The sequence below is a fragment of the Temnothorax longispinosus genome, chromosome 4, assembly GCF_030848805.1.
Source record: "Temnothorax longispinosus isolate EJ_2023e chromosome 4, Tlon_JGU_v1, whole genome shotgun sequence".
NCBI classification, from domain to species: Eukaryota; Metazoa; Arthropoda; class Insecta; order Hymenoptera; family Formicidae; genus Temnothorax; species Temnothorax longispinosus.
The window spans coordinates 17,550,846-17,578,291 of NC_092361.1; the positions used below are offsets into that span (position 1 = coordinate 17,550,846).

Here is a 27,446-nt window from a genome sequence, read left to right on the forward strand (position 1 = left end):
CAAATAAGTTCTCATATACCACTCTCAATTTTTCTCGTTTTAATCATAATTATCATTATACAACAATAACCTCGCGATATTTACATCAACGGTATATTACATTCCGATATCTAATGTTTGATGAATTAAAATTTTGACGTTTCTTTTTTCCATAAAATGTCTTGTATTGACAAAAATATGTTATTGCCACATGTATGTCAATTTGTATCTCAAATATGTATACATGCATGAGCAACTATACATATATGTTCATATGTGTATCCATATATACATATATGTATCCATATATTGATCACATTTAAAATTTTAATTCTAAACTCAGCCTATTAGATACTCTATTCTATAATTATGTAAACAGTATTAAAAATAAAAAATAGTCAATGAACTCTGCGCGGTTCCTATGCTTCGTTTGTATCATCTGCAGACTCTTTATGTAAATCAACGCAAATTGCTTCCTTTCTCAAAATAATTTCGGCTGCACCGCCGTTTGAATTTTTCCGATAAAAAGAATATTACGTCAATGTTTTGATACTCACAGCCATGATGTTTCAACTTAAGCCAGTTACATTGACATGTTGCGTCTATTAGCGAATTCGGGCGCTTGCACTAGTGCACACTGAGTGAGAATAAGAATTAACTAAGGCTTGTTCTTAGTTAATTCTTATATTTACAGATCATTTTATATACTTCTTAGCCAGTAAAATGATCTGTACAGCATCTATACAGATTGTTTTATTTTTTAAACGTGTATTTAAGCGATCTTAAATATATGAATAGAGATTATATAAACAAGCCTTAATGCGCACTCAGTGTGCACTGGTGTAAACGCCCGAATTCGCTATGTGTAATATCCAATAGATCTTCCATGCAACAGTCATAACTACACGGCTGTTACACTTTCTATTTCACCTAATTCATTATTAAACAATACGCGTAGAATATATTTTCAAAAATTGAAAAAAATCTTTCAGAGTATATGTATGCATAATCAAAAGCATTTAGCACTATATTAATTGTGTGATTGATATGAATAATCGATCACTTAATAAGATCTTTATAAATTTCAATATAACATCATTCGTGTTACAGCTTACATTTTACTATCACAAAATAATTACGTAATAAAATAAAATTATTCTTCTAGACTTCCTTACAATTTCCGATTGCATTGTAAGAATTGGAATATGTGTAAAAGTTTTCACTTATCTTTTATCAGTTTTTGTTTCTAAAAAATAATTTTAAAACTTTACGATCAAAAACTTTTACATGTTACCGTAAAATAAAATCTATTACTTGCTGAGAGAAAATTGATATTTGAAATTAATAAATTAGTCTGTATGAATTTCTATAAAATATTCGTATTACAGCTATAAATGTGCAGTTATGACTACGGCTACGGTCAACGTGACGCTACAAATGCTTCGAAGCATTTCTCTTCTCTTTTCTTTCAATGAAGAAAGAAAGAGAAGAACGCTCCAAAGCATTTGTAGCCTCACGTTGACCGTAGCCTATATTATTAGAAGTACGCAACTTGACTTTGGAACTCAAGATACTTTAAAACTTGGTAAGACCGGTGCAGTCGCCAGAGAAAAGAACAGAATATTGGATTTCCTATAAGACAATTCAGAAATTCTAAAATTTACAGGAAGAGCCATTGACTCGCAAATTAAAGGAAGCTTAAGGACTCAAGTGTACAACGTCAGTACCGGCTGATGGCGAGGACGATATTTGCGATCTGAGTTGAAGATTCTCACGTTTCAATTGGGTAACTAATTGTTTTAGCGTCGTAATCTCTTGCCGTAGCTTCTCGTTATCGCGCAAGCATTGACCCAGGCTTTGATTAGCCGTGCGCAATTCTCCTATGTACTCGCAGGCCCTTGCTAAGATACCACCTTTACTCTGTTACGGAAAAGCAACAACACCATTAACATAATATCATTTGAATGATCATACGACAAGAATTTCACTTGACTATACCTGAGTTTCATAGTTGCTTTTCCCTTCAGTAATACCACTGCCGCTGCTACTAGTGGTATTAGTCCCGGTATTGCAGTCAGGGATGATCTTGCCCAACTTTGTAATCCAATTGTTTATTTTATCTCTACGCCGGCGCTCCACTTCGTTGTGCGTTGCTCTCCGCCTGTCGTCTCTCTAAGAGAAGGTAAAAAAATAACTTTTTTGCACACTACGGAAATAAAGTAATAATCAATTATATGTAAGGTAATAATGATATATCAAACCTTTTTCAAGCCGGGAGCGCAACTCCTTGGGTTTTCTATCTGCAACGTGGTTGCTCTCGGCACCAAGGATCTCGACGTCTGAGCTGTGGTAAAGACATCGTTGGCATTCCCGATAACATAAAACTGGCCATTCAAAGGTGACGTTAGAACCTGTACAGTATTGTTCCCTGGTTGCGATACAGGCAGCTCTATCTCATTGGCCGACTGTATAGCCGCCGTGCCGTTCACCTGGACAACTCGGTACGCTAAAGTCTCTGGATAACGCATCTCGTCCTCTCCGACAGGTTCCTCTGAGAGAAATAGAATACGCCACAATAAAGATTGATGTTTAACGACATAGCCGTCACAGTCATTGTGTTAAATCTGAATGTGGATGCTGATATAGCTCAAGGATCTCAATGAAAGTGGCTTGTTTCTCACCTTCGCAGTTTACTATCTCCGCTTCCTCTATAACGATCCCCGTCGTGCCGCTGCTGCCGTCGTCCTTCACGGCGCTGCAAAATCAAACAACGCTTTCAGACGCGATATCATCTAATCTCAACGCGGCTGCATGCTACACGTGTATTACTTCGACGACTGTGTCAGTCGGTCCTATACGGCGTAAGTTAAGTGCGCACTGTGCACTAAGTGACGATGACCTTGAGGAGACCTCGAGCGAGACGGAAAGGATGGGTGTTCGCAATATCGGGCGATCGATATCTAACGTAAACGCTACCTGACATCTTGCTGTTCGAGCTGCTGTTCCAAAATGTCCATTCCTCGGCGCCGAAAAAAAAAAACGTTTGAATTTGTCGAAATTCACGTGAGCTGGTCACGGGACACGGCAACGAGGTCATGTGGTGCACAAGATGGCGTCGGGCGCCGCGCGCGCCGCCCAACGGCGCGCCAACGAACGTCCCCTAACCTTATCGACGATTACCGTCGGGGTTAAAAGTCCGTCGTGTTTTAAGAAGTGACCGTGATTCTCGGGGAGCGGCACCGTCGCACTCCCTCCCCTCCCCTCCTCTTTCGACCCATCTTCTCTCCGCGAAGGTCCACCCGCGCGCGCGCGCGCGTGTCTCTCGTTATGTTTTCGCCCGCCGGAATTTTGCGCGGAAACGTTGGGCGTGAGTAGTTGACGAGTCACGCGACACGTGGCTTTGCTCACCGGAGCGACCCGCCAAGAAGCGCGCGAAGGAGCGTCGCAGTCCGTTCCCGCCGAGATCGCGAGACTTCCTCGACGCCCGTCAAGATGACCAGGTGAGCGGCGCGAGCCGTTGGAGGTTAGGTCCGTTCGCGCGGTAGTCTTCCTACGAGGGCTACGAGTTTTCCCGCCTCGTCGGCGGAATACGCGCGACGGACGTCGTGTCTCGCTCTCGGAATTTGTCGGTCGTCTCGCCTTGTAATGTCATCTGTGTGTTGAATTTTCAGGTCGAAAATAGAGCTGGGCGACGTGACACCGCACAACATAAAGCAGCTGAAATTGCTCAACCAAGTCGTATTCCCGGTCTCGTACAACGAAAAGTTTTACAAGGACGTACTGGAAGCCGGAGAACTCGCCAAATTAGCGTACTACAATGACATAGTGGTAGATAGATCTCAAACGATTTTTTGTTTAGCATTACAGTTTTTTTAATTTTGCTCACTGAGTACTGGTGGTTCAAGGAACGTGACACTATTCGTATATAACTCGATAAGAACTAGTTAATTCAAACAGGAATTAATTAAGGAGAATCCATGCTATTGCTAATAGATATTTGAAGTACTTTTCGCAAACCGAAGAAGTTCCAAGATTATTGATATAATACCAAATTTTAGTTCGAATAAAATACAGATTTTGATTTGTGTGTCATGACTTTCAGGTTGGTGCAGTCTGCTGCCGTGTAGATACTTCAGAAAATTCTAGGCGTTTATATATAATGACTTTGGGTTGTCTCTACCCTTATAGAAGATTAGGAATTGGCACTGTTATGGTCCAGCACGTTTTAAACTACGTTAATAAGGATGGCAATTTCGATTCTATCTTCTTGTGAGTACGGCTTGTGCAATTGTTTTATTGTGACATACTTATCTTGGAAGAGTACAGTTTTATAAATAAATGTAATTCGATATTCGCAGACACGTTCAAATAAGTAACGAGGGCGCGATTGATTTTTATAAGAAATTCGGATTCGAAGTTGTTGAAACTAAAGAGCATTACTATAAGAGAATAGAACCGGCGGACGCTCATGTGCTGCAGAAAACGCTGCGTCCACGAACGAATCAAACGAATCATCAAACGGTCAACTAACAAGTAGTATTGTTCATTAATTTATCTTTTTCATAATTTAGAATCTACACACGTTTCCATGTTCTGTCAATAAAGTCATTTTATATTATATCTGCATGGTGTGAGTCAAATTAATTTTTCCTACTTGTGCCGTATATTGTACGTGTCAAAAAAAACATTAACTGTGGATTAAGAATTGAAATTATAACGAGAAGTTAAAAAAAAAGAAGAAAAATTTCTGTAGATCATTTTTATTGTCCATCAATCTCTATTCAAATGCACTTAAAAATTTGTACACAATATATTTAAGCCTTCTTTCTTATAAAATTGTGGTGATTAAAACGATTACATGCATATTGAAAAATATATTTGTAAGAAATAAGTATATTGCACATTGGATATCTTACATATCAAAAATTGTCATGTAAAATGAATATTACAGGAATAAGTGCACGCGCGCGCAGAGAAACGTGCAAAGAAACATTTTCATTTGTTATCTAACGTAATATTTTGTATAATGCCTCATAAATATATTCGTAGAAATACACGTTTTTACATATATAAAAAAAAACAGAATAAATAAATACTATATGTCTGTCTTTTTATATGTACAGGACGTTCTTTGCTAATATGTGGTCGGATATCAGATTCGAAACATCCTACATTCTAATTTAGATAATGCCGTATAATACGACAATATATGACAATACATCAATGTGACAACAATAATAACTAGTGCAGCTAATACAGTAGAAAACCGCTAGTGTAAAGCATTATCTGTTAGCCCTAGCTCCTGGAATGTTACAAAATATAGTTAAGCCGCAAAAAACAATGACAGATATTTAGATATATCGCCTTCAGATATACTTATATTCGCTGTATAAATAGGTGTTGCTGCAACTGACTGAAGTACATCTGCTCATTCTAGATCAATATAATATATATATTTTTTTTTTTAACAGTAATAGTTTTTTTTAAATATTGGACAGTTATAGTTCCAGCAACTCTTTTATCCTTGCGGCACAGACCTCTGAGCCTTCCATCGCTTCTTTCGAAGCCTACAAACAACAAAGTTAAACAAAGTTAAAATACAATGAAATGTTGCGATTCATATTGCATTGATTCATATACACTAGAAATGAAAGTTTCACCTGCAAAAGATTAAGAAATCCGTGCGGCAAGCCCGGCAAAATATCCAGCGTAACTTTATTGCCAAGTGAGCGAAGCTTCCTCGCAAACATAATGCAATCATCGAGAGTAGGATCAAGATGACACGTCTAGAAACGAACCATTATATATAAAGTGTCCTAAAATTCTCAATAGTAGTTAAAGTATATTATGTTTTATACATTATTAGATTGTAACAAGAATCTAGAAAATTACCAGTATCTTTATGGGCGGGATATTAGCTAACATATTATCTGGTGCGAGATATGGGCTCAAAAAGGGGTCCCTCGATATCGTAAAAACAAACTCCTCGGAAGAAATGGCGTTCTCCATATTGAGTTCCCTGCTATCCTTACTACTTCTTCTACCGAAGGACCACCCGAACAAGGACCATGACTTGTTACTTTGTCCTGAATTGTTACCATTTCTACTGACACTGCCGTTTCTCGCAGCAGGCGACGACGTGGAAGCAAGGCCGGAATTTCTGTACATATTTAAAAATCTGCTGATATATTCTTGAGACTTCGCCTGCACTTTCGGACACTCAGTACCTGTTGCATTAAAAGATACCGCATTATTGTACACTCGAGATGTATAGATATGTATATGATAACGAATACTATAGTATGATTGATTTATATATACCATCGACTTCTGTCAAGCTGACAGAATTTAACGTCGAATCAGACGGAAGGGATACTAATTTCTGATCATCGTTTGCGCCGTCTCCGTTTGGACTCAGGGCTAATGCTATAAGGTCACTTTCGCTGACTTCTGCAAAAGACTCTGTATCCGACTTGACGTCTTCTTCATTATCGTATTCTCTGCTGTACACAAATTAATTATATGTAAAATATAAAACGTTTTCATGAAATGTGTACACAGATTCGTGAGAGTATTTTTACGATTGATTTTTGCATATATATATGCGTTTCTAAAAACATGTCGATTAAGATACGATATAATTTTCATTAAAACCTTACTTTGTGGGTTTCTTGTCAGGTTGTACCGAATAAGCCTTCAAGCATCGTAACATAAAACCGAACGGTAGTAACGGATCCGTGAGACAGAGCATACGAGAGGGCGACGGGACGAACTCGATGCGTACCGGTGTATACGCCATAAAAATACCGTCCGGTTTCCTTATATTTAATTGCATACATTTCAAAGTAGTTCCCAAGTTTAAGTTCCCTCCCGCAGAATCGCCTGTCAAGACGTCGATTATAAGGCTCTCGAGTTTATTCGATCGATAGAGAGATAAACGTGAAAGATAAATTAATTTTTGACTTACCGACAAGTATCACTTTCTTCGCTGTACTCCCGAGTAAAGTGTTTGCATGCTTTAACGCCCACGCATAAGCATACAGCACCTCTTCGAGCGCGCGAGGATAAGGTGCCTCTGGGGCTAGACTGTAATCTATGCTCAAGATTGGCACGCCGAGCGTCACAGTCCAATTTCGTAGATACATCTCGTGCGATCGTGAAGTCTGCGACACGAATCCGCCCCCGTGAGTATGAATAATCAGTTCGTCGCAGAGACCGCATAATTCTCCTCCTATACCCCCAGATCCAACCTTTAATAAAGTGTTGTCAATGAAAAATATTATTCACTAACATCACAGCTAAAGCTTCTCTATAAGTCTATTCTAAGTTCTGTAACTTATACCTCAGTATATATAGTAAGATATAGTCAGTTAAATGAATCGTACAGTACTTCCGATACTCTATAAACACATTAATATTTTACGTACCATTCCTAGACGCCGTTTGGAGCTCAACAGCCTAACGTGGATCGGTTTCTTCCCGATGTGACTACTTGGTATTGGAATTGAAACGGTCCCGCCATCCAAAGTGGGTAGAATTAATTCCTCGGGCGGAATAGATATCACTTGATTGATTGCTAAGTTTGAGGTGTTCATCATGTTCATTATTGCTAAAACGAAGATAAAAAAAATTTCATTAATCCAATATACAAGCGAGATAATTTAAATATCTAAACGGCATCTTAATTGCTGCAGCATATATAAAGCTTTTCGGATGCAGGACATTCGATATTCACGTGTACTAAATAACTTTGTTATTTTTCCTTATTTCTTACCAGATTCGCTCAGAAACCAAAACGCCTGGCAGAAAGAAATGTCAGCGTGCTGAGATATATTAACAATACGGCGTGCTCTTGCTTCAGGATCCAATAAATACTTAACGGAATTAGTGCATCGTCCTAATAGAGTACCATTGCTGTAGTACATCTCGCTGAAGGACGCCATAAAGAACGACAGCGTTTTTAATACATGTCTTAAACTATCGCAAAACTGAAAAAAAAAAAAATATTTTAGATAAATAAACAGTTTGACATTTCGGATAACTTTGATTCAGGGTTAATGCTATATGAGTTAATAGTATATGACACACTCGTGAATAAATAACATATAAGGTTTGTTCGCGTCGCATACTCCAATAAACACCAAGAGCATTTGGATCACGGATAAAAGGTGGCGATTGGAGCAGATGAGTTTTTTTAGAATGCGTTGGAATGATTAGGAGCATGGTGGGGCATGCGACGCGAACAAACCTTATATGTTATTTATTCACGAGTGTGTCATATACTATTTGCAAGTACCTGAAACCCTAAACACCTGCCGTAAAAGCAGTACTGATTAATATTCTCTGCATTATTGAGAAGTTCTTGAATACTGTATTGCTCCAGCGGGAACAGCGACAGTTTTCCATCGTCCAACACCTCCGTACTCCACGAGTACATTAGTTTCAACTGCTGCAAGCACGTATGAAGCGACGCCATCAGCTGGGAGCATGCCTCTATTTCCCTGAAAAAAAAAAAACCCAGGATCAAATCAGTCCATCGTCTCGCGGCGCGCGGAAGCGAATGTAGTAGTGACGCGGCATCTCTACGACGCGCGACGTATACAATTACTTCATGTAGTAGCTCTTCCGGAAGAACACGGAATCCTTCTGATTGTACATCTGCCGGCAGACCAGACCGGAGTACATGATACACCTGTCGACCAGCGAGAGGAAGCTCCTGTACCCGTTCCCGGGGGTCTCCTCGTCGAAGTCGAAGTGCGGCGCGAACCTGGCGATCTCCCGGTACAGCGGCTGCAGCTGGGTCAGGTAATCCAGGATCGCCATGAGGGCGGCCCTGATCCGGACGCCGTTCTTATCCTGGTGGGGCGCAAAGTACTCCACGTTGGCCTGGCACAAATCGCGCAACGCGCCCCACTGCAGGGGCTCGAAATCCTCGAACGGCCTCTCGAAGTCATCGTTGAACGTCGACATTTGGAACGATTCTCCGAACGATGACTGGGCCCGATTGTCTCTCTCTTCTCTCTCCCCTCTCCCTCTTGCTCTCCAGCAGCGCCGGGACTCTACGCCGCGATCAACCGCCGACGATCTAATAACGGTCAGAACGAACCTTGACCCTGTCACGCATCCTAGACTACCGGTTGCCCGACGTGACCTGCCGGCGTGTCATAACGGACTGTGATCTCGCGCGCACGGCGATCGCGGCCTATGTCAGCGGTAGGCTCCGACGCGTGCATCGCGCGGATGACGCCGATGACGCGACGCGCGATTCAGGTTAATCCGACTGCTCGAGACGCCGCTACGTAGTTACTCTGGCCCGTTTGCCCAGTGGATCGAATTCGCGAGGGTCAAAGACGATCGCGATTCACGCCGCGCTGTACCGGGCGACGCTGCGATCGATCCCGCTCCGGTGTGGCGCGAAGAATCGCGCGCGCTTGACGGCGATGACGACTCGCGAGGAGACGCGACGCGCGGACTCGCGGAAATGAGACCGCGGCACCGCGCTCCAGTTTCTCTTCTCCCCGAAGCGTCCGTCCCACTCGCGACTGTGTCGCGTAATATATGTGTCATATCAGACAGCCCCCGAGAACGGGAGCGGGGATGCGCAATAAAGTTTTCTCGGTCAAGCGGGGAAAATCGACGGGATGAGCTGACATTAGATAAGACACGCGCTGCGTGTCTTTATTTTTCTATTTATGCTTCATAAAAAAGCGTTGGAGTTGATGATTATACGTATTAAAGGTCCCTCCTCTGAGATCCGCCCTACATATGTTTTCCGAGCGATATGGATGAGAAACGCGCATGCATCTCTCCCTCGTTGTGTGTTTAATTGAATGATAATCCAATGAGGATAAATAATGAATAATGAATAGTAAATAGAAAGGAAATAGTAAACAGCTGGGGAGTGATATAATAAATGATTAATTATCATAATGAGTAAATGATGTAATAATCCCGAGCGAGATATGTTATTGTAGTTATAGCAAACTCGATTTTAAATTCGCATCAGAACATCGAGATATAATTCTATCTGCAATTTTACGTATCGATGTAATACAAGCGACATTTAAAGATTTTAAAGAATTGAAATACATAAAATAAATAAAATATGTAATATATAATGTGGGCGTAAATGTAGGAAATATTAATGAACGGAATTATATTCTGAAATCTGAAAGCGGATATGAAAGAGGCGACGATGGTCGGATTAATTTATAGAAAAAGATTCTACGATGCTCATTGATTGTGAGAAGTTAATTAATTTAATACTAAAGTTAATTAATTTAATATTAATATTAATGTGAAATAAATTAACTTAACTTATTAATAATCTCTTTAGCGCAAAATCTTTTATCAACGTGATTAATATAAAATCAATTATTTCTATACTTTTAACGTTAAATAGGTATATATCTAGAGATATGATGATTAAACAGAAATGCGCTTCGATCGATCAGTAGGAGCGTAGGTTGCTCGAACAAACAACAGCGATGACACACCGAGTCTTAATGAGAAAGAGTTCATTAATAAGAGAGATAAGAGAGAAACTCGGTGAGGCGTGGCGACCGTCTGGATTATTTAAAAATTCAGTTCAGCAACCTCTGCTCCTCAATGCGGCTTTGTTATAATCGAAATTTTGACATTGTTATTTATCGTATTTTTTATCGTTATCTCACCTGTGGGTAAGAAAAGGAATTTACGCGACTGAAGCTCAATTACGTATACGCTTTATATAAATTAAAGCCTGAAGGCTGAACGCTCGTTGACGCTGCCAATGCCATCGACCTTAGAAGCAACACGTTATCACCGATCGCCAGGATTGTCAAGATCATTATCGCGCCGAGAGATTAAGAGAAATAGATGCGATACGCACGGAAAAGTATGACCATGTGCCCTCAAGGCGAGAATATCACAGCCGCGTATACGATCGTAGTTTTGACGCGAGACTATCCTTTAGACGCGCAACACGTCATCGTCACGCTGGCGATATCGCGTTAAAATACCATTTCTTTTAGAATTTCATTAGTCAATCGCGGAAGAGCGTACAGATAACGAAACGCGAACAAGGCAACAAAGAGAAAATATAGTACGAACGCCGCGAATATTTACGAATGAAGCGGGAACGGAGAGGCGAAAAAATAGCGAAGCGACGCGCGTGTTGTCGCGCGTGGGATTTTCATTATCTTGTATCTTGTTATTTGCTTAATTGCGAAAAACGCTGACGTATATATGCGTTCTTCGTATCGTTCCGTGTATAATTTGACGCATGCAAACTTTGTTTCGGCTATTAAAATTATCTAACGACCTCGCTGCTCCGCGACTAATCGGAAGACTGTCCAAAACTATTTATTATCGCGCTCACAACAGATATAAAATTTCTCAGATAACCAAATCTGAAGAACAGATAATATCTCATACTAAGTGTCCGCCATAGATTTTGTCAGTAAAGCGCTAAAAATATAACAGAATCTATTAGCGGAATATGATGGGAGACTTATTGCAGAAATTGGATTCTGATTGAGTAGAATCTACGCATTTAAATGATTCCAATTAAATTGGTTACGAAATGGCAGATTCTGCTTATGTCAATGATTTCAGATTATATCGGCAAATTCTGCTGGTAAAGCACGTGTTTAATGCGTAGTTGATGCCGCTCTGCTGCAATCCTACTTGAACCTGCTAATATTTTGCTTACTGGACAGATATACTATAACATATATTAATATGTAATAACGACTGATAAACTAATAAAAGAGATAATACAATTATATAACAGTATTAGATAATATCATACAATAATAAAGATGATTTAATCATATTATACACATGAACGTCTTTTGTATTATATATTCATCATAGTTACGTTACGTAAAGCTTCTCGGTAGAAACGTAATTAGTTTCAATCAGTATAATCACTGGATTTAACAGATAAACAATTTAATAGATATCAGAATTACGTAAGGACTTATGTAAAGAGCTTGTTTTAAGCAAATCCGATTTATGCCCGCTTTGATGTACCTTCATCGCGAGACGCAACTGCAATGAAAACACGCGGTCGGGAGATTCTTTATAATTTATTTATTGATAAGTAAAATTACATATATCCACAAACACAATACGTTCTTTTCACGGGGTGTAATAATGCGTTAAAACTTGTGAGCGGCGAGGAGAAATACCTGCGAAGGAGAAAGAGGGATGAGGAGTTTGCTTTTCTTTTTTTTTTAGTCTTTCGACAGTCTGCCCCCTTTTGTGTCTCTCGTGAACAATAGCAAACCAGCGGCACCTGCTCTCGCGATCGCGATTGTCAATAAATAAAAGAAGAGACGAAGGAAGAATCCCGAAGGGTTTCGTTCGCGATGCAGAAACGAATAAGCCTGGAATTTGCAAGACACACTTCGACGCGATATGGAACCTAATCTAAAATAAAAATGAATCCGTGTTATGAGTCCGTTTCATTTCTGAGTCCTTCGATTCCTGACAATTCTTTCGGAAATCGAAAGATCTGCCCGCTACATACGTTATAATGCGTATAAAATGCGTGATGTACATATTTAAAACCATATAAACATTTATTACATCTGGATAGCCAAATTTGTAGCAAACATCTGTCGAGGACAGACTTTTGAAAGTGTTTGCTGCAAATTTTTGATAGAATGCCAGCAGAAATATAACAGAATCTATAACAGAATATAATGGCAGATTGACTGTAGAAACCGAGCAGAATATGCCATTTTGCAACTATTTATAAATGATGTATTTAAACATTTACGAAATGACAGATTCTACTCAGTTTCTGCCGGCAAAGTTCAATGCAGACACATATGATGCCGGAACTGTTGTGAGCAAATCTGCTGCCAATCTGTTGTCATATTGCGGACAATTCGCTTACTCTGGGACACATATGTATGTATGTATATACGATGAGTCAACTATTCCATACATAAAAAAAAATGCAATATCATTTTTTGTGTAAAACAAGTTCTCGGCATGATAATGCGATTGAAATTCCAACGACACACGCTGCAGATACTCTCACAGAACGATCGTTTGTAGCTTTTCAGCTGATACAATTTAGTCTCACTAACGTATAATCAAACGTTCTCGTTACGGATTTGCCATTGTTCACAGAAAGAGAAAGCGAAACCTTTCACGCGTAATGATAATTCGTCAGAGTTTGGAATTTTCGATACGCTACGATAAGAAACGTAACGGGGGCAATTACTTAAGTTGCCCTTGCGCCACGCACTGTCTGTATTATACGACCGTGTCGTAAATAATGATACGAATGAATTTCTTTTCGCTGTTAACTTATCTTTTTGATAACGGAAGCTAAATCGGATTCCCGATTGTGGATTTCCGATCCGAGGTTTCTAACCGGGCTGTTATCGCATCGCGCAAGGGTCAACGAATATGATACGTTTTTCGGAATCGAAGATAACAGTGCGAGGACACGTAATCGTGCTGCTCGATAAACCGTCCGAAGATGATGAGGATGACGCGAGGAGATACCGAAAAAACTGTAAAAATAAAGTCCAGTTTTTTTGTCTCATTATTATACTCTTTCTCCATCTCTGGACTCGCTAATTCTCTGGACTGCGACTTGAAGGACGTATATTTCTTTTTTTCTTCTCCTTCACGTCTCACATGGCTTTTAAGCTAAGTTTCAGTTATCTCGATATAATATATATATATATACTTATTACCTCTTTACAAAAATCAATTCTTAAACTTATACGTACGGAGGTGGCCCGATGCAAATTCACAGTATCTTGAAGCGCACACACCGACCTTCTTTTCTCTCCCTCTCTCTCTTCTCTCTCTCCTTCTATCTTTTCCCGCTACAATCGAATCACCGAAACATGATATGCTCCGAGACTATTGGCTAATACTGATACCTCCCCGATATCTTCTACAAAAGTCATCGGGAGAGCATTGGACCGTTGATGCCTGCGTATGGCGTAATCTCGCGTTTTCACTCTGGGTAAAAATCGGCGAATCGACTTTGCATGCTTGTACACGCTTGAAATACAGTGTTCCAAATCGCTGCTTGCTTTGCACTTAATCGCGATTAAATTTAACGAACGATATATGTATATTATGTATATATATGTACGCACGCCGATCACAAATTATCCTCAATACAGGCCAATCGTAATGATTGCAAACTATCTTTCTGCGAGAGCAGCTCTAGCTTTGTGAGCCTTAGAAAAATAATAAGTCCCTTTACAATCGCTTAAGGTCTTCAGCATCTGTGAATCCGTATCAAGGTCAGATTTTTTTTCTTTCACATGCGATGTTGTCTCCATATGGTTTAACGACTATATACGCTATAGGTACATAATGTTTAATTTAATATGTATACATGTATATGCATGTGTATATCCATATATATATATTTATATATATATTTGTATATATATATATCTCTATATATTATTCTCGTACGTCGTACACACACACACAAACACATATACATATATAATAGACATTTTATATCATTATTGTTAACGCATTGATGCTATCTGCTGTTATTCGTATAATCATAGTACATTTACTGGTATAATTGCTATCGTCTTACAATATATCTAAAATAATATTTTTAACATTCAGCGATGTGTTGTTTTAATGTGTGTGTCTGTGTCTTGCATCTTGTTGCCTGTCGCCGGTTATACACACTCTTTTCCACCGGAGTTGCGTGAAGACAAACGATCGGTGTGTGTGTGAGTGAAAGATATTCGCGCTAGATAGATAGGAAAGGCAGCTGCTTCACGTGCGCTTAGGAATACAATATCTAAAAAGGATCTTCCCTTTCTTTCCTTCTTTTTAATCGCTCTAATTCGCCGGCGATTATCGTGTCGCGCGTTACAATCTTAGCAAAGTGAGCGCAATCGAAGGGGACCACCTTAGCACGTAATTGGGAATGTATGTACTCATGCATGGACCGTGTGGAGCGTTATTTCACACAAGAGACAGAACAGCGACTCTTTAGCGTTAAATTGTAATCTATACCGTAATAATAGTAACCATCGCGCGCCGCCGAGAGCTAAAAATCCCGTCTCTTTCAAACATGTATTACCGGCTGTATCGATACATCGGTGATCGACCGACCCGAGCACGTCAGGGTGCATTAACGGTGCACCAACGATAGCGATGAGTGTGCTCTTATCACGCTGCGACCATAGATAGACGTCGTAAAGACGACCTAAAAAAACGTTCTAATCTTTCAGACACCCAAAAAATGTTTTTCCCGCAAAGACGTCGTAGAGATATTCTAATCTTCCAGACGTCGAGCCATCTTTCACGTCTTTTTTTATGAGGGGGGAGTGTCTTTAACGTCTGTGTGGTAATTGAATACTACCACTGACCACCGATGGCCATAGGGACGGTAAATGGTTCTATGGACCGCGGCAGCATATTCGCACATGTGCCGCATCGCATCGCGAGCGTCACCGTGACCTCTTTATACAAATAAAGTCAGACGAAAGCGCGTAATGTGTATTCCAAGATAAATGAGAAAAGAAATGTACTTCCCCACGCGACCCTGGCGCTAAAGTGCTGGCTACTACCTTTTTTTTTTATCGACCATATACAAATATATAAGCATTAAACGTGTAATATATTATATCATCATCGTCGTCGTCGTATATAATTAGTAATATCCTAAGATAGTTATTGTATGAACGATCTTTTTTCCCTTTTTTTTCCCCCGAGAACGCAAAACGCGGAAACGAAAAAGAAACGCTTATCTCAACAGCCGCCGCTTCTTTCTTTTCCTTTTTTTTTGTCCTTCTTTCTCGACCTAACAAGTCAGAGGTACTAATGCCACTCGAAAATGAATCTCCGGTTGAACTGTTCCTCTTGTTCGACAGCATCGGCATGATCTGTTCGATGCGTCGCGGACGCGGTTCCTCGGCGAGATCGGACGAAGCTGCCGAACATTTTCCATGCTAGCGTTCTCAGCACCTCGACAAAATGGACTTTCGCGTGGAATGATAGAGCATCTGACTTCCTTCGTCATTGTCATTAACTCGAGATACGTCAATGATTCTTAGTTTGCTTACGTCTTAAGGTTATCATCTAAGAGTAGACGTTAAGTACTGAAAAAGGTCACCGAGAGAAACCAGGCAGTGGGAATCGAACGGAGACGGAGGGAATAAAATAGCTGCATCACGAAGATAGAGGAGTGAAAACGTGCAACGATGAGATGGCGCGTGTATGTTCCGTGTATGTGTGTATGTTCTGATATTTTAAGAGTGCCGGCGTAGCTCGCTCGCGCGCTCGGTTATTTTAGCATAACGTTAACGATTACGCCATTAATCGGAGTATTTATTTCTATATGCTGCCCTCAGTGACAAGCTACTACGATCGCTATCGCATTTTTTTTTCCTTCGTGTTTAGTTATTTAAGCTGCATTATGTTTTATTGCCATTGATTATCTCCGAAAATATCAGAACCTAAAAATACAGCAAAGAGCGCAACGACAACGCATACACTGACGCTTACATCGTCCGTGTAAAACGCGTTCTAGCATCGTACGAACGTTCGTCCCCGCGGAGTGAGAGCGACCAGCCACCGAACGCCGGTCGTCAATCGATCCGCGGCGCTTCCGGTTCGAGTGCACAACGTGTAGAGGCGGAGGAACATCGAGGTACGTCTAAAAACGGCGTTTTCTACTTTTACAACACGAGCGCTCCTTCCTGCGTTTTTATATCGACATGTATGACAACGTAATAAAAACGATGTGTGTATGAGATACTTCCGAAGATAGCGTGTTCGTATGGCACATAGGTATGCTGAATTCTACGTCATTTTATCTCCCGTAGAATCCGTTTCGTTTCCCATCCAGCGTGTCCTTGCTACAAACTGTATTTTACATATATATTGTCAATTCTTCGCGAAATTCTTCGATTTACACCGCGACACGTGATCGTGGTGTGTACAAGCGGACGCGATGTGTACGGCGGTAGTCTCGTCGCAGGTGCGACCAGCCGATTAGGAAACGCGTTTTCTGAATTTGCGCATTCCCGGGATGTACATGTCCGGATCTTCGGAAGAATCTCGGGGGTTAGAGATATACATACTATTTATATATATCTTACTCTAACAAAATACTATGAGATTCTTGAAGAAAATACGCGAGAACCAATACGCGGTTGCGACCAGCTTCAGAAATCAAAATATCTGTGATAATTCTCGAGGCGGCGGCCGAATTATTCCTTCACCTCAAAGTATTTGTATGTAGGATTCTCGTAACCGTTGATCTGCATATTCGCGACGTGTCGTTCCTCGGGCGTGGCCGCTTGATCGACCTCGATGAAGCCCTGCGAGGAAACGGGAAATGTCAGTTATCACATTACGTTGTCAATTAACGTGTTAATTAATATATTATTATTACTTTTCTTCAATTACATGCATTTTCGTTTGGATCATACATTGAAGTATTGCACACTGCACAATAACTCTCGATTAATGATAGCGCGGAATATTGCAGATATTATTGCGATAATATTGATGTGTTTTTTTTTAAATATAATAGTATACCTGGCTGTGAGGGCTTCTCGCGCTGCGCCTCTTGAATACCGCGACGCCAACAACTGCAGCCGCCATGAGTGCTATGCCAGCGAACGCGAGCGTGAAGTAAACGGATCGATTCTCTCTGTGATACACCTCTCGCCTTACGGAATAACCCTGCAAAATTTACGAAATTTGTGATTTCTAATAAAGGAAAATATATAAAGATATAAAGATATTCTCCTTTTTCATTTCTGTCGCAATGATAAGGGCTGTGATAATAAAAGAATAAATTTATTCAATAAGTAATAAGAAATCAGCAAAACTTTGTATGGTGACTTATAGGCTTTATAGTTAGGGTAAATTTTCTTACTGGCTCGGAGTGAGAAACATCGTGAGTCATGCTGTGAGCTGCTCTAACTACTCCCTCATTATGCATGGCGGCAACCGCGGCGGGTTGCTCGGATTGCTGAGGAATATCCTTGGTATCGATTGCCGAGTCGCTCTCCTCGTGTTGTTCTTGTTCTGTGCGTAACTCGCCGCGTTCTGCTTTACGTTGTTCCTTGCGCGCCCGCTCGAGCTGTTTCTGATGTTCCTTTTCTGTAAGATACAAAGTAAGATGAAGCATGTTTGTTTGTACAAATTTGCTTAACAAGTTTGCCATAAATACCTTGCTGTTTGCTAGCAACATCGGCCTGATACTTGTCTAGAATAGCTGCCTCCGCTTCGCGTGTCATCGCCAGCAGCAATCCCGGAGTTTCATCCTTACTCCTGAGGGCCAAAACGTAATCGTCCATGAGACGGCCAATCTTCGCGCTTAGGTCTGGATATCTGAACACAAGAAAAGAAAAAATGAGTCTAATGTCTTTGCGGTCTTGCGTGGCGTTAATCGTTTCGCGTGCAATGTATCGCGTAAATCGCGGTTTATTTACGATATTAAAGGATATTAAAAATGTACAATTGAAATATACATTACCGTTCTAACATCAAGAGGCTCTGATTGGTAATCCTATCAATTTCCGCCAGATGCTCCAGAGTGGCTGGCTTCTCTCGCTGTGCCTGTTCTAAGCTGCTATCGAGGAGATGCTTGTAATGGGCTATTGTGTGGTGCCTGTCTTTGTGAAGAGCTCTGAGTAGCTTTTGCAAGCATTTTTGAATACGGTGCATCTAGAGAACATATAGAGCGATCGTTAGGTAAAAGGATAAGAAGTATTCTTTGTGCAAAAATATATATAACACAAAACTAACATTCGGCGGCGTCTCGTTAAGGGCCGCGGTATAGCACGACATAGCTTCCTCGTTCCTCTGTTTAACCGCCTCCTGCGAAAGAAAGATTATTATTGGATATAAATCGTCCGGTGAATACTGGAGATTATTATTCGTTGCTCGACAAAAAAATAATGAAATTATTAGCAATAGTAATTACATATGGATTCTTGTTTTTAAAATGTTTGTACAAATCATTCATCCTCTTATAAAAAAAGAATATCAAATCGTTACGTGTTTATTGTCGTTTGATAACAATAATTATAGACAATAATATCGATTACTTATATAAGTGGATTTATCTTTAAATTGTCTTTGCGAACGTCTTTTTAAATATTTTCAGTCATTTAGAAAATAATGTAAAATTCCAACTTAAAAAACCTTATCAACATAGATTTATGTTCGCTTTTTGTTGAAATTCGTAAAACGTTTCAAAGTTGGGCGACTTTCAAAAGAGGATGATTTATATCATATCACGCGTTTCCACGTACCTGCACTCTCTGCTGGTGCATCGCGCTTAACTGATGCTTTTCCGCCGCGCCACTCTCTTCGAGCGCGGCGACCGTTTCCTGGAATCGCGCTGTCATCCAGCGTTTGAAAGCATCCGCGGCGACAGGATCGTGGGCCCTGATGTCCTGATATCTCTCTTCGAGATCACTCCAATCCTTCATCACCTGAAAGCGTTGTAGCACAAAGATTTCGACACCAATGTCCCGCGCCATAATACTTATCTTCCAAAAGTCTTATTTCTCTCGTATCTTTTTTTTCTCAAACACAAATTTCAGTATCTTGACTTAACGTTAACGATCATACCTTTACTTTCTCCTAAATATATGAAAATGTATGATACGCTAAATAGGTGAAGATGTACAGTACGATACGCGGCTAACGCTACCTCGCTCCTTTTCCTATTGCGATTAATCGAACTTACTTTCGTAACTTTCTCCTTGTGCACCTCCTCAAGTCGCATCTGAGCCTGCTTGTAACTCTGGTGCTCGGATCGCGGATCGAAATGCGTAAGATAGGGATCGGGAGTGCCTTGCGGTTGGGAAGGCTGCTGCGTGCTCGTGCTAACCGGCAGCGGCATCGCCGTCGCATCCTGCTTGGTCTTCTCCGTCGTGGAAACGGTCGTCGATGGTCGACTGATTTTCGTAACAGATTTACAATAATTATTTAATTTCTATGTCTAGAATATCTGGTCTTTATACATTAATTAATTTTAAATTCTTTTTAATTCGAGAAAAAGAAACAGAAATTCAATAAAGATATTTATTGATATTGATACTTTATATTAAAATGGCTGTATAAATGCAAATCTCAAAGATGCTTGTATTATTTGTAACTACCTGGTAGTTGTGTCGTAATCATCAAGGTCGTCATACTCCTCCTCGGTTTCGTCCTCGTCGGGTTGATTGCTAAGCACATCTTCGAGATCACCGTCGGAGTTGTCTTCCTCCTCAGCGTCGCCATCCAGATCATCTTCGTCATCGATATCATCCTCATCCTCGTCGAGATCATCGTCCACGCTCTTTGGTATAGGCAGATCGATCGGCTTCTTCACCTTCACGTTCTCTGCAAAGGTATTTCGCATGTTATTCTTCGCTGCACCTGCGTTCGGTATGATTCATCGTTACATAAATGCGTGAAGCGCGTAATGATGACGATTGGTTTTGAAAATAGGCTCTCCAGTGTGCATCGCTTGCGCCCAACGCGGATAAAGAAAAAGAAAACAAAGATCGTTTAATTAATACTACTGCGTACTGCACTCATCCTTGATTATGCAAAAGTGCCTTCTTTTTCTCCGGCATTTCCCTCTAACGATTCGGCGCACATATACACGTCGCGTACGTATGTACATGCACGTACGTGACGTGGTAGGTGCAATTATTGGAATTCCTGTCTGCGCGCACATTCCAGTATATCGACTGCCATTGTTTGAATAGTAAATGGACGGGATTGGGCTGGCCACAGATAGCTCCGCGGAATTCTGGCCCATAATCTAAATCAATGCGCGCCAGTGATACACTGCCGGTGTCACCGATCACTTGATTATTTATCGATATACTCGGAAAAGATCGGCGATACGACGGCATAATATAATTTGACAATTTTATGGCTATAATTCATGACGACGAAGACAGTCTCGACTCCTCCGATGTAAGGAGACATCGAGCTAAACAGCGAAACGGTGTCTACGGATGGATATTTATCCTGTAAAAGAATTAATTAATTAATTAATTAATTAATTAGGCAGAATTAAGAAGATAAAAATTCATTCAGCAAAAGACAAATTATAATATTTTAAAATTAACTCAGCGTAATAATAATCAGGATGAAAATTCGTATATGTTTTAACTGCGCAAAATGCATTTTGTTCTCATCCCGGTTCCGCATCTTTCCAGCTTGGAAATTCTAATTTGGTCAAGTTACTTGGGAAAAGCGGGCTGCATCTTGGCTAACTAGGTTCTCGAGAGATGTGTCTCATTCGTTGAGAATAGGGGCACTGATGAGACGACTTCTCGACTTCTGCAAAGACAGACAAAAGCCCCACCTGACCATATCCTCCTGTGTCGTCCTTTTATCTGGGTCACACGGCAGATACGCGATAACTGCACGCGTTGGCAGTTTCTCCGGGGATACCTTATGTCACGATTGCTCGTCATAGAGAGTTATGGATTCCTCGCGAGGACGTGGTTTATCCAGGCTCGATCAGGAGAGTGGCAGAGCAGAAAGGGATGTAGAATGACGGAAATTCGATGTTATCAGTGCCAATAACGAAAGTTCTCGGCATACTCTATAAACTTGAAGTTGCATATTTCTAAGATATTCGCCCCCGAGGGTCTTTCTAAGATGTAAACCATTTATTTTTCACGATTCATCCATTCCAATGAACAAACTTGTTAATATCTGATTTTGGCAAATTAAACGTTGATTATAAGTCACACTTGATCGAAAACGCGTTTAAAACGTAGAATATCTTTCAAACTCTAATAATATCTGCGCAAACGATGAAAATTTTTAAATTATGCACGTAGAAAAAAGAGGATTTTAGTGCAACTTAAATCTTCAATTTTTGGTCTTTAACAATTCGATATTGTCATAAGAATCTGAAGCTTACTAAAGTCGGCGGTTTCCACAAAAATGAAAATTCCACATTCTGTTCAAGTAACATCAATTACCAAACTGATCCGCCTGACTAGTGGTCATACCCTAATACGTGTATCCCGATTTTATTTGGCGTACGACGCGCAGCCCATTTTTCATCCCCTGGACAACACGTCATCCTCCAAAGTTATACATTTCCTATGCTGAAAATAATGGAGTATATGGATTCAAGCGGGCGGTACATAGCGGACAAAACGGACAGCCCCGTGTGTGCTAATCGAGCCCATTATATACGTGGTGTGTAGGAAAGAAAAGTTGCGCAGCGACGCCGAAAGCTACGGCGTGTTACGTTGCGCAGTCGTCGGGAACGTCGACGGCGAACATTATTGATTGCACGAGGGAGAGAGAAGACAAGAGAGCTTGCGATGAGTGGAAGAGAAAGAGAGAGAGAGATATATATATGTATATAGAGAGAGGGAAAGGGAGAGAGCGAGCGAGAGAGAGAGAAAAAGAGAGAGCTTGCGAAGGGTGGCACGAGCCACCCGGGGTGCTGGAAGGAAACGAGGAAGGAGACGAGGCGAAGTAGGTGGCACCCCTCGCTTAATACACCCTCTTTGCACTCTTCTATAGCCATTCTTTCTTTCTCTCTCTCTCTCTCTCTCTCTCTCTCTCTCTCTCTTTTTCTCTTTGTTCTTTGCGACAGTCGATTGGAAACGAACAGCGTAAATGCCGAGTATTTCCACCGTGCAATAAATACGCCGCGAATTCGTCGTAAATATTCATCGCCGTCTTCTTTCTTCCGATATTCTTTTTGATAGACACGCGTTCCATTAATCGTTCCGTTCTACAAAATGAGAAATAACAGAAAGGCGAAGGAATAATAGAGCGCGGCGTGGCGTGGTATCAAAACGAAAATCGAATAACGTAAAGGCGTTGAAAAGCTTGATACAAACGTAAGAGAGGGAGTTTGATTGATAGTATCGTCAAAGTAAATGATAAAGTGGGATGATCAGTGGATTGACATCTAACGAGATCGTTTAACGGTTCATCGCTCCATTATTCATTTGCGCCTTATAATAAACTAGATTTAATTAGAGATTACAGTATGACGATCTTATTTCAAAGAATAAACGCCATTCTTAAATTCTTCTTCAAACAGAGGGAAAGTATAAAAATAGCAATTCTCGAAAATGTTTTAAAACCTTTTGTCCAGAGATATTTTACATAGCACAAATGCAATCCGGAGTGCAATTTAATTTCATTACATCGAAAGCTCAACGTATCCAACAAAAGACAGACGGGATTCGCGCGTTAAGTCTCGAAATAAGATCGTCACAAGTATTTCCACTTTACGGTAAAATGACCTCGCGCCAAGAAGACACCCGAGCTCGCGGAGCTCGCGTCTGGAAAGGATGTCACGGTATGGAGATGCGGACGCAGCGAAACGTTCGCACCGATAGAATATGCATGAAGATGAACGTGAGTGCCGGGTGCGGTTCTCGCGAATACGAAAACACGAGCGATGGGGGCTCGCTCGTTTGCCGCGCGCGTGTGCGCTCGCGTCTCCGGTCTCCGTCCCCGCGACTCCCTTCCACGAGATCCGCGAGATCCGCGCGAGGATTCGCCGCGTCTTCCGCGCGCGCGTGAAAATGAGAACACGAATGAATGGTGATAAGGCAGAGCGTACGTACGTTACGTACCTTTCAGGTGTTTCGGGCAGCATACAAATTCGACGCCGGAGAACAGAGATATGCCGCACGGCAGCAACATCGCGAAGCTACGCAGATTCATGTTTCGCTCCCGGCAGGTCTCCGCCGCCGTGGCATTCCATCTGGAAACACGAATCCATTTGATGCAGTCACGTGTATTCGGGCAAACGCGCGCCCCTGATCTACCGCGACGCGATAAACAGGGGTTTTGATAATGATCTCCACCGGCGTAAACTATATACACTACGTTGGGTTTACTTTACGTCGGTGTAAAATAAGCGCCGCAAATAGCAGCCAGCTAGGATGCGTCACTCATTAGCGAAGTAATTAAATGTAGTACCCTTGGTTGTACGATAAAGTAACAGAGTAACAAAAGATAAAAATGACCAAATGTGGTAAAATAAGTTTGCGATAGCGCGTACAATTGCGAAAACAATGAAGAAACAAAAGCGAGAGAAAAATCTGTTTTGTATAAAAACTCGCTATTAATATAATGAAGTAAATAAACAGTCAATTTGACGGTGATTGCCGGATCATAGTCGGAGTAATTGGATCAAACGTTGAGTCTTCTTCGCGAAGAAACGGAAGAACTGGTGCTTAATCTGTTTTTTTTTTTTTCCCCGAATCGCTCGATTGCTTTGACGAAACGCGACACTCTGTGTGAATCTAAGCTCATTCGAGAAATTAATTCCGTTTGGCGCAGAGACGATATTCTGACGCGCATGTACGCTCGTTACCTGTGAGACTCCCAGCATTTTGTTTGATTATGAAGATGATCAAAGAGACAGCCCTCCGGCACGAGAAGTGCGTCGCTCTGGAAGGGTCCCTCTGAAAGTAGGAAACGGTACATATTGCAGTGGCTCGAATGCAGGGAAAGGCTCGATTAAACTAGTAAAGGTCGCGCATCGCCGGTATTTATTCTTATTCGCTCTTTCGACCGAGCGACGATGCAGATCTCTCTCTCTCTCTCTCTCTCTCTCTCTCTCTCTCTCTCTCTCTCCCCCCCCCTCTCTCCCTATCTCTATCTGCAAACAGGGAATTCTACGAATTATATCGCGACGAATTATATTAGCAGTCGAAGCACGAATCTGCCGATGACTATTTATATACCTGTGTGCATATATCGAGATATATGAAACGCCTGAAATCAATAACGAACCCGGCGTATAAGGGATTCGTGAAACCTTATATATGCTCGTCTAAAATAAAATCTCATGCGTTCGATACTTTAATTTTATATTATTGCATCTCTAGATTCTTCATGTATTAAGTTCTTCTGTTCTTTCAGAATTCTGTAACTGCAATTTCAATGACAGATTCTTTGATCCAGTCCCAGAGAGAGACTTCTTCCTAAACTAAAATGTCAAGGTAATAATCTTCACAAATAATAAACAATTCAAGATGAAAAATTTCTCTCGAACTATGCTTCTAAAAGTATAAGCAAATAACGAGACTTTATTGTTCATTTAAATTCAAAAGCATTTTCTCAGAATTTTAATTCCAGGTTTAATTATCAAGTCGCTTAATGTTGAATATTAAACAGTTTCAGCATAGTAATAGCCTCTCTTAAAACTTTCCTAAAGATTTATCGGAGAATCTGCTTCTAAAATATTTATGTTCGAGACACTTTATGCGCACGTATAGGTATATCACGTACAAATGATTATACATAAGAATCTGCGTTTGCGGATATAATGTAGAAGCACGGAATACAAAAAGCAAGAGTAACAATTTTGCAGTAGTATATTTGTCTAAACGTCTGCTACTTTCATAAACGTGATCGAAGAACGCGCGAAATAAGGAAGAGGAGAGAGAGAGAGAGAGAGGAGAAGAGACGGTGGAATGGATAACGCGTCTAGAGCGAATGACGCATCGGTACGTTCACCACGGCTGATGCGCTGATCAATAGAACTAGTCACGCAGACTCTTCGAGGGTATTAACCACTCGCCCGATTTGTCTGAGTACATTCGCGTATCACTCTTCCACAAGAGCGCCGCGCCGGCAGAAGTTACGTAAAGGAAAACTAGAACGAATGCGAGTACATTTTCGCAAAAAAAACATTTCAAGCGTTATTGAAACGAGGCAGTTGTATAAAAATACGGTAATAAAAACCTGACGTTTCACGGTCGATTTCTTTTTTTATAGACTGCTCGACAAGGAAGTGGCTGATGGAGCTTTGTATAGGACGTGAGACACGCAACCGAAGACGCGGACGTTTAAGAGAACGGCCGTGACCGTCTCTGCACGTGGCCATGCATACCGGAATAATGGCATTTATCTAACACGATTAGAAAATGGTACGTGGATCTCGGCGCTCTAACGGCGTGTTCTTACAGTCAAAACAGATAATACGGAGTACGGGTCAGAGGAGTTCTCGTCGACCTGTTAAAAACGTGAACGGATAAATGACTGCCGTCCACTTACGGGATCGCACTCAAGGGAATGTATCACGACAGACGTGTTTTGTGTCATTACTCCTATTCACGTTTTGGTTCAATTATTCACTTTAATGATACTTAAAAGTGTAGATAAAAAGGTACTTAGAAAAGGAATATGGACGTTGAATCAATATTGTTTGTAAAGTGTGTTACATGTATCGAACCAAGATTTAATAGCGATTTGTGAGAAAAATTTGAAAAATAGGGATTTTTAAAAGAAATCTTAGAAGGAAATTGTCATCGTTATTTCCGCAGCTCCTCGTTCTCCAATTAAATATATTTACTGGCGCTAATTAAAATTACACGTTAAAGCTCTCATTAAAATAAAGTATTACATTATGTAATAGGGAGATACTCCCTGCACAAATACATTCTTCCTTCATCTTAATAAATGTCTCACGTTTTTCCTACAGTTTCTTCAAACTTGTCGCGTTATTCGATTTAGAATATTCCGCAATTAAGTACTCCTTGCAAATTGAAGAGTTCCGCGCGGGAACGAAGTAAGTTTATAATTTATATAAGGTCCACTTTAATTAACGTCGTACATAAAATAGACTTAATAAATTACGAATCTACTTCTTACCCTCCGCATGCGCTCTGAATCGTTCAATCGCCATGGAATAGAGCTCGCGAGAGCTGCAATAAGGATACAATTGCTTCGAGAAGACATGCTTGACAGTCGCTTCGAGTGTTCATACACGGAAGGGCAGGAGAGAAAAGGGAAGAGGGAAAAAAAAAGAAAAGTAAGTGCGATCTTGAGTCGCGCCGCCGCGCGACGTCACGTTCGCGATAGTTCCTTTCGTTTTTCAGAGCGCGATAAAAAGGCTGATCAGGAAGGCAGCCGGGCAGACAATCCGACAGCAGATATCGCGTTTGTCCGTTACACAGCGTATTGACTCTACAAATTGAATTCTTCCGTCCGGAGCAGATCGAGCGCCCTGCTAAATTTATAACTAAATCTCCGCCGCCGGAGATCGATCTCTCCGTTTCTCACGGCCGCGCGCCCGCGCTGCCGCATTATCGATCGATCGGCGACCGGCCGCCCGGCCGCGCGCGGATATAGCCCTCTCTCTCTCTCTCTCTCTCTCTCTCTCTCTCTCTCTCTCTCCTCTTGCAATTTTCAAGCCAGCCAAGAATCGAACGTTATCGCGAGTCTCGCGAGAATTTTTACGACTGTCGAGCCCCCGATATCATGATATCCCGCCATCAGCCCTGGCGATATCGATGCGGCGAATATTGAGATTGAGAGATCCATACCGCGCATTGTCGTAAACAGAAATCCACGCTGATGGTATTGACATGTATGCCGACGGTTACATTATTATATTGATTTCGATATCCCGTTCGGATATCCTGTTCCGCGGTTTTACGTGTCTCACGTTATCCGTGAGACAGATTACCCGCGCTTTACACTGACCCCAAAAAGAGATTGATTGCGAT

At 41.1% G+C, this 27,446-nt stretch overlaps 4 protein-coding genes across 8 annotated transcripts in view; 1 reads left to right on the forward strand and 3 right to left on the reverse strand.

The window, feature by feature from the left end:
- Positions 1–22: 22 nt before the first annotated feature.
- On the reverse strand, positions 23–3,114 carry LOC139810941 (upstream stimulatory factor 2). Of its 2 annotated transcripts, none has more exons than XM_071774876.1 (5): positions 2,956–3,114; positions 2,661–2,734; positions 2,241–2,530; positions 1,978–2,151; positions 23–1,899 (listed from the first exon to the last, which is right to left on the reverse strand). In XM_071774876.1, the coding sequence occupies exons 1-5, from the start codon at positions 2,994–2,996 to the stop codon at positions 1,678–1,680; spliced, it is 801 nt and encodes a 266-aa protein (XP_071630977.1). In that variant the 5' UTR covers positions 2,997–3,114; the 3' UTR covers positions 23–1,677. The 2 variants fall into 2 exon arrangements, with proteins under 2 accessions (XP_071630977.1, XP_071630978.1); XM_071774877.1 differs by having other exon boundaries at positions 2,809–3,075.
- A 138-nt stretch (positions 3,115–3,252) lies between these two features.
- Positions 3,253–4,599, forward strand: San (Probable N-acetyltransferase san). The gene is made up of 4 exons (XM_071774880.1): positions 3,253–3,479; positions 3,651–3,807; positions 4,082–4,248; positions 4,338–4,599. The coding sequence occupies exons 1-4, from the start codon at positions 3,472–3,474 to the stop codon at positions 4,507–4,509; spliced, it is 504 nt and encodes a 167-aa protein (XP_071630981.1). The 5' UTR covers positions 3,253–3,471; the 3' UTR covers positions 4,510–4,599.
- A 239-nt stretch (positions 4,600–4,838) lies between these two features.
- On the reverse strand, positions 4,839–9,506 carry Hsl (hormone-sensitive lipase). 2 transcript variants are annotated; one of them, XM_071774867.1, is made up of 10 exons: positions 8,588–9,506; positions 8,276–8,480; positions 7,754–7,967; positions 7,407–7,588; positions 6,947–7,229; positions 6,639–6,861; positions 6,301–6,479; positions 5,872–6,206; positions 5,640–5,765; positions 4,839–5,546 (listed from the first exon to the last, which is right to left on the reverse strand). In XM_071774867.1, exons 1-10 carry the CDS (start codon positions 8,947–8,949, stop codon positions 5,478–5,480), a joined length of 2,178 nt encoding a protein of 725 aa, XP_071630968.1. In that variant the 5' UTR covers positions 8,950–9,506; the 3' UTR covers positions 4,839–5,477. The 2 variants fall into 2 exon arrangements, with proteins under 2 accessions (XP_071630968.1, XP_071630967.1); XM_071774866.1 differs by having other exon boundaries at positions 6,301–6,482; positions 8,588–9,505.
- A 2,678-nt stretch (positions 9,507–12,184) lies between these two features.
- Appl (amyloid-beta-like protein) overlaps positions 12,185–27,446 on the reverse strand; it is a 47,954-nt gene continuing 32,692 nt past the window's right edge. The window contains exons 5-15 of one of the 3 annotated variants that reach the window (XM_071774870.1): positions 24,305–24,395; positions 23,559–23,689; positions 20,100–20,325; positions 19,685–19,895; positions 19,245–19,427; positions 18,736–18,807; positions 18,464–18,654; positions 18,158–18,258; positions 17,861–18,087; positions 17,518–17,664; positions 12,185–17,297 (exon numbers count right to left, since the gene is read on the reverse strand). In XM_071774870.1, coding sequence (XP_071630971.1) covers positions 17,187–17,297; positions 17,518–17,664; positions 17,861–18,087; positions 18,158–18,258; positions 18,464–18,654; positions 18,736–18,807; positions 19,245–19,427; positions 19,685–19,895; positions 20,100–20,325; positions 23,559–23,689; positions 24,305–24,395 — 1,691 coding nt within the window. In that variant the 3' untranslated portion in view covers positions 12,185–17,186. Of the gene's footprint in view, positions 17,298–17,517; positions 17,665–17,860; positions 18,088–18,157; positions 18,319–18,463; positions 18,655–18,735; positions 18,808–19,244; positions 19,428–19,684; positions 19,896–20,099; positions 20,326–23,558; positions 23,690–24,304; positions 24,396–27,446 lie in introns of all 3 variants that reach the window. The other 2 variants (XM_071774869.1, XM_071774868.1) reach the window with 2 other exon arrangements.